General features: G+C 44.9%; 1 protein-coding gene across 1 annotated transcript in view; it reads right to left on the reverse strand.

Moving 5' to 3' along the window:
* CIT (citron rho-interacting serine/threonine kinase) overlaps nt 1-13,933 on the reverse strand; it is a 206,395-nt gene that overhangs the window by 20,137 nt on the left and 172,325 nt on the right. Inside the window, exons 33-42 of the mRNA XM_011964547.1 lie at nt 11,673-11,810; nt 10,945-11,125; nt 10,679-10,770; nt 10,056-10,160; nt 9,640-9,809; nt 8,002-8,082; nt 7,713-7,848; nt 5,705-5,844; nt 1,930-2,022; nt 762-801 (exon numbers count right to left, since the gene is read on the reverse strand). Coding sequence (XP_011819937.1) covers nt 762-801; nt 1,930-2,022; nt 5,705-5,844; nt 7,713-7,848; nt 8,002-8,082; nt 9,640-9,809; nt 10,056-10,160; nt 10,679-10,770; nt 10,945-11,125; nt 11,673-11,810 — 1,176 coding nt within the window. The remainder of the gene's footprint in view (nt 1-761; nt 802-1,929; nt 2,023-5,704; nt 5,845-7,712; nt 7,849-8,001; nt 8,083-9,639; nt 9,810-10,055; nt 10,161-10,678; nt 10,771-10,944; nt 11,126-11,672; nt 11,811-13,933) is intronic.

A 13,933-nucleotide genomic window follows, 5' to 3' on the forward strand; every position in this document is an offset into this window, starting at 1 on the left:
TGGGCACAGTGGCTCACACCTGTAATCCCAGCACTTTGGGAGGCTGAGGTGGGTGGATCACCTGAGGTCAGGAGTTCGAGACCAGTGTGGCCAACATGGTGAAACTCTGTCTCTACTAAAAATACAAAAAATTAGCCAGGTGTGGTGGTGCACGCCTGTGATCCCAGCTACTCAGAAGGCTGACTGAGGCAGGAGAATCACTCAAACCCGGGAGGCAGAGGATGCAGTGGGCTGAGATCGTGCCATTGCACTACAGCCTGGGTGACAAGAGCAAAACCCCGTCTCAAAAAAAAAAGAAAAGAAAGAAACAGCATTCCAATGAAGAGACAGAACTTGAACAATACAACATTCTTATCAGAAGGAAAAAAAAGACAGGAAAAATACACCAACTATTAACAGTGGTGGTCAACAGCAATGGTTTGGGTTTCCTTCTTTTTGCTAGCTTCTAAAGTTTCTAGTTCGAACCTATATTACCTATGCAGTCATCATCATGATCATCATTATTGTCATCTTAATTATCTGCTTCCTGATTATTTTTAGTTGTTTTTAGGCCAATCCTAATGTCATCAAAAAACCAGACACACCTATTCAAAATGTGTGGCTGGGAATCATAAAGAAGCAATGATTTCTGAGAATTTAGTGAGCATTATCATCATCACTGAATATTTCTTGGTCACCTACTAAGTATGGGAAAACTTTGAGGAAGCATGATATAGTGAAATGGTAGAAAAACAAAATCAAACGTCAGTTTTGGTCTCAACTTTGTAACTGAGGATCTTCTGCCAGCTTCAGTTGTCTTACCTGAAAATTGGGAATAACTGTCCCTGCTTTTCAGAACTGTGGGGAAAGGTGCTTATAAAACAGCCCGTTCAGTCCCTGACAGGGTGGGCACTCAATGAACACACAGACTAAACTAACACCACCCTGCCCAGAATGGAACAGTTTCTCTAACAGGTAATGACCCGTATATATTATTCACCCTTCATTTCAATTTTTTGTTTGTTTGTTTTTGAGATGGAGTCTTGCTCTGTTGCCCAGGCTGGAGTGCAGTGGCACAATCTTGGTTCACCGCAACTTTCGCCTCCCAGGTTCATGCAATTCTCCTGCCTCTGCCTCCCAAGTAGCTGGGATAACAAGCACCCGCCACCATGCCCAGCTAATTTTTTTGTATTTTGAGTAGAGATGGAGTTTCACCATGTTAGCCAGGCAGGTCTCAAACTCCCAACCTCAAGCGATCTGCCCTCTTTGGCCTCCCAAAGTGCTGGGATTATAGATGTGAGCCACCGTGCCAAGCCTCATTTTATTTTTGAAACTAATCATGAAAGCACCAGAAATATATCAGGCTTAGAAGGAGTGGGACACCCTAGGTAGGGACATCAGACAGCATTCTCCAGAAGCCAGGCAGATTTAAGGATCTAACACACATCTCGTCCACACTGCAGTCATCATCACAACTCACTCTGCTCTGAGGAGAAGCAGCTCCCTAATTATATACCAAAATAGTGCTAGCACTGGTTAGTCCAGAAGGTTATATTAATAGAAACTTCTAGAATTTGCGAAAGATTCTGAAAAGTGCTACCTGGGACTGCTAGCATCTTGGAAAGTGCCCCCTTTTTCCCCCCACTGTTTTTTCCTACCAGTCAACTTTCTGTTCTAACAAAAGGCTGAATTCACCAGGCTCAATGGGGAGGCAGTTCGCAAATGGGAGGAGAAAAGCGAGGAGGGAAACCGCAGCTACTAGTGGCCCTGGAGGATCCTCCACAAAGGAAGGATCTCGCTCACGACAGAGGTCACCCCAAGCTGAAGGCCTGCAGGGTGGAAAGAACCCGGTACAGGCTGTGTCCCAAGACAGTGCACTTTCCACACTGGCTCGCTGAGAGAGCAGGACTGGCTTTCCCACGTTCAACCAAGGCAAGGCCCAGGACTTACTTTCCGAATGCAGTATTTGCTGAGGTTTTCGTTGTAGCGGAGAATGACGACTTTGCTGGGCATGGCTGCACAGATGCAGAGCCCGTTCTCAATCTGAGAAGCAACCAAGAAAAGAAAAAGACTGTCACCAGTGTGATACCAGCTGTGGGGCAAAACTAGGAAAAGCTCTCAAGCTCGGTGCTATTGATGATTCAGACCAGATCATTCTGTGTGGTGGGGGGAGGGCTGTCCTGCACACTGCAGGATATGAGCAGTATCCCTGGCCTTGACCCACTAGATGCCCGCAGCACTTCTATCTGTGACAATCAAAAACATCTCGAGCCATTACCAAATGTCCCCTGGTAAGGCAGAATTACCCCTGGTCGAGAACCAAGGCTTTTACCTGGGATCCAGAGAAGGCCTCAGGGAAGCACCTGACACCACATACCTTTCCCACTCATGTGCCTTCTGCTGGAGACAGAATCTTTTGACAAACTTACCTTGTGGGGATGGGGAGGAGACAGAATGAGAGAGGGGAGAGGTGCTAAATGAATTTAGAGAAAATTTCTTTTTTTTGAGACGGAGTCTCACTCTGTTGCCCAGGCTGGAGTGCAGTGGTGTGATCTCAGCTCACTGCAGCCTCTACCTCCCGGCTTCAAGCGATTCTGCCACCTCAGCCTGCCAAGTAGCTGGGACTACAGGCGCGCACCACCGTGCCTGGCAGATTTTTGTATTTTTAGTACAGATGGGGTTTCGCCATGTTGGCCAGGCTGGTCTCGAACTCCTGGTCTCAAATGATCCACCTGCCTCAGCCTCCCAAAGTGCTGGGATTACAAGTGTGAGCCACCACACCCCGCCCAAATTTAAAGAAAATTTCAATCCAAAGGGAAAAGTTCTTAGCTAAGAACTCATACATGTGCAGAGTTCTACATCAAAACGCTGTTTTTCTAGAACAGCTGAAACCCTTTTACTTCTCCTGCTACAACCAGAAGTTTATCATTCACCAAATGAGGTTGACTGCTCAAATCAGTCCTGGCATGAACGTCAGCAGCTGGTACAGTGGGTGAATGAAGATGGGCCGGGATAAGGGAGGAATACACAGGAAAAGGGAAATTGTTAGCAATGTTCTATTTCTTGGACTGGGTAGTGAGTGTGTGGATGCTTATGACATTATTAGGCTTTATAGTTTACATATATGTTCCATACATTTTTTGAACAGTTCAGATATTAGAATGAAAATAATTTCTAATTTAAAAAACAAATTTTTATTAGCTGGGCATGGTGGTGCACGCCTGTAATCCCAGTTACTCGGGAGGCTGAGGCAGGAGAATCACTTAAACCCGGGAGGCAGAGGTTGCAGTGAGCCAAGATCATACTGCTGCACTCCAGCCTGGGCGACAGAGTGAGACTGTCTCAAAAAAAACAAAAAACAAAAAACAAATTTTTGGCCAGGTGCAGTGGCTCATGCCTGTAATCCCAACACTTTGGGAGACCGTGGCGGGTGGATCACTTGAGGCCAGGAGTTCAAGACTAGCCTGGCCAACATGGTGAACCCCCATCTCTACTAAAAATACAAAAATTGGCCTGCCATGATGGTGCGCACCTGTAGTCCCAGCTACTTGGGAGGCTGAGGGGGGAGAATCGCTTAAAGCCAGGAGGTGGAGGCTACAGTGAGCTGAGATCGCACCGCTGTGCTCCAGCCTGGGTAACAGAGCAAGACTCTGTGTCAAAAAAAAAAAAAAAAAAGTTGATCCAGCAACTGAATGAACAAATGTGCAGTGTGCTGTCTTCTGAGGGGCAAAACGCAATGGTTTTCAACAGCAGAATGCCAGTAGCCTCAGGGGGTCTATAAACACCTGATTCAGACTTCATTAAAGTTATACATGTACCGCAAATACTCTTTTTTATTATTTTCTACTTAGTACAGGTGCACATGTGTAGGTTTGTTGTATCAATAAACTCATGGTATGGGGGTTTGTTGTAAAGGTTATTTCATCACCCACGTATTAAGCCTAGTATCCATTAGCTATTTTTCCCAATCCCCTCCCTCCTCCCACCCTCCACCCTCTGAGGGGCCCCAGTATGTATTGTGACCTTCTATATGTCCATGTGTTCTCATCATTCATCTCCCACTTATAAGTGAAAACATGCGGTATTTGATCTTCTGTTCCTGTGTTAGTTTGCTAAGGATAATGGCCTACAGCTCCATCCATGTTCCTGCAAAGGACATGATCTCATCCTTTTTTATGGCTGCATAGTATTCCATGGTATATATGTGCCACATTTTCTTTGTCCAGTCTATCACTGATGGGCATTTAGGTTGATTCCCTGTCTTTGCTATTATGAGTGGGCTGCAATCAACATACGCATGCATGTGACTTTATAACAGAATGATTTATATTCCTTTGGGTATATACCCAGTGATGGGATTGATGGGTTGAAAGGTATTTCTGTTTTTAGGTTTTTGAGGAATCACCACACTGTCTTCCACAGTGGTTGAACTAATTTACACTCCCACCAACAGCGTATAAGTGTTCCTTTTTCTCCACAACCTCACCAGCATCTGTTATTTTTTGACTTTTTGATTAAAGAAGCAAACAAAGGTATTTTATGTGCCACTTTTCAATATGCCAGAAGCTACAAATGAATTAACTTGAGTTCTCATGAACCAATTGTTATGTAAATGTCATAAATTTTGAATTTTTAAATTTCTAGCAATGAAACATACTTTCATTGAGTTCAGACATGGAGATCCATGTTAGTTTTTTTTAAGGTTCATCTCTCTCTCACTCACAGACACAGCAGACACACACACGCACATGCACACACACTTATTTTTAAATTATGGATCATCCTTCTAGTTTTGTTAATTTTATTCCCATTTTGCTCTCATTCATTTTAGATTCAAAACTTGTACAAATTTCATGGCTACACAAATTATTTCACATGCCTAAAGAAGGCAAAAGAAATTTAACCTAGTTTGAGGATGTACAATTGTGAACGTTGTCAAAATCAAAATGGAGTCACCAATGTTAAGAAAACCCTGACATTAGAGCAGGAGGAGGCCATGAAGAGAGGGTTCTCACACTTGTATACCTGATAAAAAAAGAGACTCGACAAAAACCACAAAGGCCATTGCAATCTTTTTTTTTTTTTCCTCTGCCGCCAGGCTGGAGTGCAGTTGTGTGCTCTCGGCTCACTGCAACCTCCACCTCCTGGGTTCAAGCCATTCTCCTCCCTTAGCCTCCCAAGTAGCTGGGATTACAGGCATGTGCCACCATGCCCGGCTAATTTTTGTATTTTTAGTAGACAGTGGGTTTCACCATGTTGGCCAGGATGGTCTTGAACTCCTGACCTCAAGTGATCTGCCCGCCTCAGCCTCCCAAAGTGCTAGGATTACAAGCATGAGCCACTGCGCCCCGCCAGGTCACTGCAATCTTACACAAAAAATACTTCTGCAAGGACATCTGTCCAGTGACTACCTGTCCAACCTCAGACAAGCATCAGTCTTGTTATTAATCTTTGAAGCCAAGGATAATTATTTCAAAAAGATTATGGAATCCTCACTTACAAACCTCTGTCTTCCTTTATCTCCCTAGATACCCACATAGTTTACAATGGCACATGTATTCCCATTGCAAAGCCCTGTTCCCAAATCAATCTCTTTTCTTTTAGAGAGCCCCTCTGTTTGTTAAGTTGACACTATCTTGCAGGTCAAATCAATGAGCTCTGTGGGAAGAGAGGTAGTGCCAATTTCCAGAACATTCCACCAGCTGAGACTCTGAGGGGAGCTTACCTTGCCAGCCCCAAACAAGTGGCAGCCCTTGACAGCTTCAAAAATGTTGGGTGAGATGTCGGGCTGGGCGGGCAGGTGGGACTGCGCCAGGGACTGCTTCACTTTCTTCACGTCCACAAGACACAGTGCCCGCTCTTCTCCTGAACGGGAAAAGGAACAACCTCTCGTCAGCGTGAAGCCGTTAAGTAAAGATATGGGATGGTGGTTCTAGTTCTAGGCACAAGTAATAGTCACAAGAGGCCACACAGATGATCTGAGTTTTCCACAAATCCCTATAAACATATTTTAGGTCCATGATTTATTTATTTATTTATTTTTATTTTTGAGACGGAGTCTTGCTCTGTTGCCCAGGCTGGAGTGTAATGGTGCGATCTCGGCTCACTACAACCTGTGCCTCCCGGGTTCAAGCGATTCTCCTGCCTCAGCCTCCTGAGTAGCTGGGATTACAGGCGCGTGCCACCACACCTGGCTAATTTTTTTTTTTGTATTTTTAGTAGAGACGGGGTTTCACCACGTTGGTCAGGCTGGTCTCGAACTCCTGACCTTGTGATCCACCTGCCTCAGCCTCCCAAAGTGCTGGGATTACAGGCGTGAGCCACCATGCCTGGCCCAGGTCCATGATTTAAATCTAAGACAAAAACATTTGGCCTTTTAGTCAAGATTCTGAGGAGGGTGGAATTCTGCAGACATAAAATTGGAGAATGTGAACTGTACTTTCAAACATGCTCCCCAACAAAGTAAAGAAAGAATGTGTGAGGGAGGAATGAGGGGGCATTCTATGAAAAAGAGGCTTAGACTATCCAAATATGTGGATGTCAGGAGAGACAAAAGGCTGAGGAACTGTTCCAGATTAAAGGAGACTAGAGAGGCATGATTAAATGCAATACAAATTCTGGGACATTATAGGAGCCATGAGTAAAATCCAACTATGGGCAGCATAGTGGATACGTGTATTATAGTAAGGGTAAATTTCCTAAATGCAAAAATTATAGTATGTGAAACTATTCTATATGATACTCTACATGTGGATACATGTCATTATACATTTTTCAAAACCAACAGAATGTATACCACCAAGAGAGAACTCTAATGTAAACCATAGGCTTGGGGTGACAACGATGTGTCAGTGTCAATGTGTCAATGTAGGTTCACTGACTGTAACAAACGTGTCACTCTGGTGGGGGATGTTGGTAGTGGAGGAGGCTATGCATGTATAAGAACGGGGGTATATGGGAACTCTCTGTACCTTTCAATTTTGCTGTGAATCTAAAACTTCTCTAAAGAATAAAATAAGGAAGAGAGGGAGGAAAAAGAGCTGAGATTAAGAAAGGCCAGTTCTTGACCACAGTATGTCAGTCCCTGGATCCAGCCATGCCTGAAACAAGACCTAACTGTTGATGTTTTAAACACTGAATCGATATATTATTGTTTACCCCCTTTAAAAATAATGTCAGCAACACAGACAGAGAGAAATAAATTGTGCCCTGGTTATGTGACAGAATGCTTTCAATCATTAGGTTGATATACTGAAGAACTTGGCGTCATACCTGCAACTAACTCTCAAATGGTTCAGGAAAGTGTGTGTGTGTGTGTGTGTTAAGAAGAGAGGAAAAAAATTATGACAAAATATTAGCAAACGATGACTCGAAAGAGATCACAGAGTAACAGAGCAAGCAAACTCTCAGAAGGTCATGACCCACGGTGGTTTTCTTGCAATCGGGACAATGGGTTTGGCTTTAGTGAGTCTTTGAGGCTTAGCACTCTTCACTTGGCCTAACAGTGGGATGTTCTTTGGGAATGTCAGACTGTGCTAAACTGGATACTAGAAGGGAATTAAATCTGGACAGAGGGGGTCCATTAACTGAAGCTTAGGCATCTATGGGGACACAGAGATAAGAGCTACGACGGCTCCCGTCTACTATTTCGTGTTTTACAAGCATGAAACTTGGCTTCAACATATTGGCTTCCTTGAAAGTAAAGAAAAAGCACCATGTCCTTGGTCTCACACCTGCTATCATGAGTAGCTTCTCCAGGTCCTTGATAATATAAATTTGGAAGACTGCTCCAATTCCTGGGACGTGCGTTAGGGAGTTTTTCAAGACATTCAGGGCGTAGAGCCCTTCCTCGGTGCCCACCAACACCACCTGCAAGGGCAGAAGTCCGAAGGCAGAACATAAGCATGGTCACGTCACCAGAACAATCTCTACTAAGAGCAACAAGGCCTCCACAGCCTTTTCTTTCTTGATGGGGTGTGACTGTAACCAGACACCAGCTGGCCATGCCCACACAAGCATTACCTGGTCACTGAAGGGCAGTGTGCAGTTCATGTCTAGACGGTCATCACCTTCCAGTTTCAGCAGGGAGTTTCCAAGCAATTTCTTTTCATAGGTGAAAGAAAAGAAAAAAAGAAGACGTCGTGAGGCTGATCTGTTTATGACCAAGCCATCCAGAGAGATCAAGAGAAGGTTAAGGCCAAGTCATTCCTGGAAATGCTCAGAAACACACATATGCTCTTAGCTCACCCCATATTTTGATCTGAGCTCCAAATGCAAAATGTGAGTGCTATTGTTATCTCTGGGGCAGTTGTTAATTAGCATCTGAGTTATAACTTGGCTGGGATGCAGAAATAAGGGAGTATAGTAGACATGGAAAGCTATTCTGTGATAAGAAATAAGCTGAAGCTAAGGAGATTTCACCTGCGCAGGGTTAATAAGACACATGAAAGACTCCCTCCCCCATAAGGCTGCAGCAGAAGTGCAAAGGCGCAGTGTTAGCAGCGAGCCAGCACGCCTCTGCATCTCTTTACCTGAACCCAGGCAGGCAGAAGCTCGTAAGAAACACAGACTCGGGCCTATTGTACACATATTAACAAGGATTTCAGTAAAAGGCTCACGTGTGTAACGACAAACAAGTCATCCAAACAGGTCTAACCACTGAGTAAAGTTCTTTTCAGGAGGCTCGTGGTTAAGAATCCTCCAACTGCTAACACATAAAGTGTTTATTAGGAGTGAAGAGTCTGAAAAGAGCTGTTTGGTCTTCGCTGGAGCAAACGCCCATGAGCAATGAGCACTGTTTGTATCCTGGAACATTCTAGGTGGGGTGATGCCAATCACAGCACACCTACGTTTCTAACAGCTTAAGGATAAGTAGGACTCCAAACCTGCCTACGGAAGAGCAAATACTGCAAAAACAACTGAGATGCTTATGAAAAGCCTTCCTGGAGGGGACGCAGCTGCCAGCAGCCTATTGTGCTGCTTCGTGGCCAAAGTGTTTCTAACTCAAGTCTTCAAACCAGACAAACTCATTTGAGTAAACAGGAGAGAGGATTTCCTTATAAGTACATTTGCTGTTGCATCGCCACAACCAAGGTCTACAATGCCACCAGAGCAGACTACCGATGCCAATTCCCCCATTCTTTTTCCTTTGTTTTGTTTTCACAGTCCATGTCTCACTCTGTTGCCCAGGCTGGAGTACAGTGGCACAATCATAGCTCACTGCAGCCTCAAACTCCTGGGCGATCCTCCAGCCTCACTCTCCCTACTAGCTGGAACTACAGGTGCATGTCACCACACCTGGCTTGCTTTCTTTCTTTTTATAAGAGATGGGATCTTGCTATCTTGCCCAGTCTGGTTTTAAACTCCTGGACTCAGGTGATCCTCCCGCCTTGGCCTCCTGGGTCACTGGGACCACAGGCATGAGCCACCGCATCCCTGATTCCCACATTCTAAATGGCTCATGATGCCACACAAGCTACCTTGGCACTTGTGCCTTCATCATCACCAGACTCCTGGCCATGACACAGTCTAAAGCCATCAGCCCTCAGAGAGGGAGCCCGAGGGGAATCAAGAGGGCCAATGGGATTCTCGTCATTAACACCAGTTACCAAGTCAGCCCCCTTTACAAAGACAACCTCCAGGGCCCGTTTTCATACTCACAGCATCGGCTTCTGCTTTTTCCCTAGAAACTCTCCCACCTGCGACAACTGATTCTAAGGCGGTGACCCAGCGCTGTTTGTCAGGGAAGCTGGGAGCTAGCAAGTAGAGGGTTCTCCCGGGCCAGCAGGTGGTGTGCGGGTGAGATTCCATCTTCAGTATGTATGGGACATCTAGGAGATTTCACAGAGAGCACAGGATTGGGTGTGGATTTCCCCCCGTTCCCACTGGGAGGGACGGCTCTGAGAGATCAAAGCTCCCACCAAACCACGCAAATCCCAGTTACCACCAAGGCGGGGAGCGGAGGAAGATGGGCCTCCTTTGCAGAGCCAATCTTCCCTGCACCACCCCTTCTGTCCCTGCTGATTGGCCAAGCCCGGCCCACCTCCAGGGCGGGGGCTCCTCCGGCTCCTCCTCACCTGCTTTGGCTGTATTTGCGAGTTCGGAAGCACCAACGGCACCATGAATAGATACATCCCCGTCGGGAAGGCACAGCTCAAATTCTTCCACCGGCCTCTGTCCAGCTTGGTGCAAAGAGGAAGGGCAGAAAGAAAAACAAAAGAACAGGAACAAGAACAAGGGGAGAAGAGAGGAGAAGAGACAGCGAGAGAGACAGCAAGGGAGAGAGAGACAGGATACGTGTGTAAAGAGAGGCGCACGAGAACAAGGAAGGGACAGAGGTGTGCAGAGAAGGCAGAGAGGGAAGATAAAAAAAAAATAAAGTGTGTCAGATGAGTAGCACAGTCAAATTTCTGATGACGATGCGGATTTATGGGTTAGTTGACTGAGGCAGAAGTTCTCGGAAGGTGTATTAGCAGGTGGAATCTTCAGGGCAGCGCCCTGCGGGTTCTTCAGGGGGGAGACCTATAGATGTGAGTATCGCACCAATAACCTTTAGAGAAGTCATTTAGTTTGTAAGTTTCAAAAATGGAAAAGCGTAGAAGGCTTGCAAGGCAGTCCAAAAAACAAAGCCTTCGCGCCAGCACTGGGGAGACCTGGGTTAGCCACGTGCAATGACCTTCCCCCTGAATTATTAATTTACCTTCTCTGGCTTCATTGTCATAAATAAGGACTTTTGATCCCTCCAGGACAATGTACTTCCTGTCCCAGCCTTGCTGTCCTCGTTTGTTATTCCTGGGGAAAGCAAGATGGAAAAGAAAAATGTCTGAACTCAGAAGAATCATCAGGCTGGAGGATGGGATGAGGGGGTGGCAGAATTCCTAGAAAAGACACTTCCCTAGAAAACATCAGGGACAGAAGTGGCTTGTGCCAGCACCTGCTCCAGCCCAAGCCACCCTGCCACGGTACCTGGGCACCTTCATCCACCCTTCCAGGTGCAAGCTGCTGCTGGGCTCCTTGGTCTGGAGACCCGGGGAGTTCATTTTGTCGCGGCAGAAGGCCTCAGTGAAGTGTGTGGCGTATTCGGCAGGCAGGCCGCAGGTGGCTGGCAAGCACGTGGAGCACTTGGGGTGACACATCACCTGACATTCTAGGGAAGAACAGTGAGCAACGTGAGGGCATTTTCAGCTGACCCCGGACCCTTCCCTTCCTCTGCCAGCCAACCCCTGGGCTTCTCCACCCCAGCCAGGCCCAGAGAATCTGGCCCTGACTTGCAGGTAGTCTCCTGAGCTTCCCCTGTGCCAGGCCCCTGCAGAAAGGGGAAACAAAAGTGCCAAGTGCTCTTGATCCAGTTTTCCAGGCTTCAATCCAGGCCACCCACAAACAGGTGTGTAAAGAACATACTTGCATGTTTCAGTTGGAGCCAGCAGAAAGGTAGGGAGAGACCAGCCTGACAAAAAGGGGCTGGAAATTAGCAAAGCCTAAGGCACTTTGAGCAGCAGGTTGGAGTCATGAGCTGCAGACATATATAAACTCACAGCTTCAAAAGGGGGAAATAGCATCCTCCCACTGAAATAAGAAGCTCGAAAATGAATGCACTACATGATGAGTTAGAAAAAAATCACCTCCACCTGATAGACTTTTTTTAGCTGGAGACACACAGGTGCCCAGCACAGATGCACAACTGCTGATCTTACCGAGACATTTGGATGCTTGGCGTCCAAAGTGCACGGTATCCAGACACACAGCACACTTTGTGGCTCGCATGTTCAGTCCTACGTTGAATCGGTGAGGAATATTGTGGTGCATGCGTTCCTTAAGACGCCGACTAAATTCTGGAGGAAAATGTTTTAAAAAATCATTAGAGTACTGCAAACGATCCCATCAGGAAAGTGAAAAGACAACCCACAGAAAGGAAAAAAATACTTGCAAATCAAATCTCTGATAAGGGACTCATATCTAGAATATATAAAGAACTCTCACAACTCAATAATAAAAAGACAACCCAATTTTTAAATGGGCCAAGAATTTAAATAGACACCTCCCCAAAGAGGATAAATGGCCAACGAGCACATGAAAAGATGCTCAACATTATTAGTCATTAGAGAGATGCAAATCAAAACCCCAAGCAGACACCACGTCACAACCACTAGGATGTCTACAGTCTAAAAAAAGGAAGGTAAGTGTTGCTGAGGATGTGGAGAAACTGGAACCCTCGCACATTCCTGGTGGAAGTCAGTCTGGTAGTTCCGTAAAAGGTTAAACATAGTTACCCCAGGAACCAGCAGTTCCACTCCTAGCTATAGACCGTAGGGGACTGAAAACATATGTACCCACAAAAATCTGTACATAAATTGTTCACAGCAGCATAATTTATGACAGCTAAAAAGTGGAAACAACCCAAGTGTCCATCAATGGTGATATGGTTTGGCTGTGTCCCCACCCAAATCTCATCTTGAATTGCAGCTGCCATAATTCTCATGTGTTGGGAGGGACCTGGTGGGAGACAGAATCATGCAGGCAGTTTCCCCCATACCGTTCTTGTGGTGACGAATAAGTCTTATGAGATCTGATGGTTTTATAAGGGGAAACCCCTCTCGCTTGGTTCTTATTCTATTTTGCCGCTGCCATATGAGACATGCCTTTTGCCTTCCACCATGATTGTGAGGCCTCCCCAGCCACATGGAACTGTGAGTATATTACACCTCTTTTTCTGTATAAATTACACAGTCTCGGGTATGTCTTTATCAGCAGTGTGAAAATGGACTAATGAAAATGGATTAATGGATAATCAAATGTGCCATCTACACAATGGAATATTATTCAGCCATGAAAGGAATGAAGTTCTGATACATGCTACAACATGGGTGAACCTTGAAAACATTACATTCCATGAAACAAGCCAGACACAAAAGGCCACATGCAGTATGATTCATCTATATGAAATGTCTAAGAGAGCAGATCGACAGAGACAGAAAGTAGATTGGTGGTTGCCAAGAGGAACATTAGTGGAAGGAGAATGGGGGGACCGATAATGTGTATGGAGTATTTTTTGGGTGAGGGGTGCCAAAATTGTTCAAAAGTTGGAATGTGATGAGGGTTACACGACCCTATAAACTTACTGGAAAAGACTGAATTGTACATTTTTAATGAGTGAACTGTATGGTATGCAAATTACATCTCAATAAAACTGTTAAAACCATTAGAACAGGTTACAGATTTTGAAGCTATTAACACTAACAGATGCATCTAGATTTATAAGACTCAACTTAAAATCTCCATTATCCAGTTATTAGGAATCAGGCTTTGTTTAAGAACATGTTACTGGTAGGAGATTGACTGACTATATAATGGTATAGATGTCTGTGGGCATAAAGAAACATTAGCTTTTAAATCAATTGTTTGTAAATATTTTAGTTGTGAAAGCTTTGTTTTCCAGATGAAATCATATATCTAGAGCTTTTCAGAATCCAATTTAAAAATCACTATTATGAATTATAGAATTTCTAATTATCAAATATATTAAACAACTGAAGAATTCTTTTATGTCAAGTTTTTCCACGAGTAAATTTCTTTTGTTCAAAATACAACTTTTATGAATATAAGGATTTATGGATGAAATGTAAATATAAGAACAGATTCTTACATTTGTATTCCAGACTGTTAAAATTAAGAAGATTAGCTGGGTGCGGTGGCTCATGCCTGTAATCCCAGCACTTAGGAAGGCAGAGGCGGGAGGACTGCTTGAGCCCAGGAGTTCAAGACCAGCCTGGGCAACATAGCGAGACCCTGTTCTCCACAAAGAGGAAAAAAAATTAACAAGATTGATTTTTTCCCATGTAATAGGCACCCTCTCAACAGTGACCTAACTAATTAGAAGCAGCTTTCAATATAGTAATCCCCGCTTATGCTCAGGTGATACATTCCAAGACCCCCAGTGGATGCTGGAAACCACGGA

This window comes from Mandrillus leucophaeus, unplaced genomic scaffold (assembly GCF_000951045.1).
Source record: "Mandrillus leucophaeus isolate KB7577 unplaced genomic scaffold, Mleu.le_1.0 Scaffold7, whole genome shotgun sequence".
NCBI lineage: Eukaryota > Metazoa > Chordata > Mammalia > Primates > Cercopithecidae > Mandrillus > Mandrillus leucophaeus.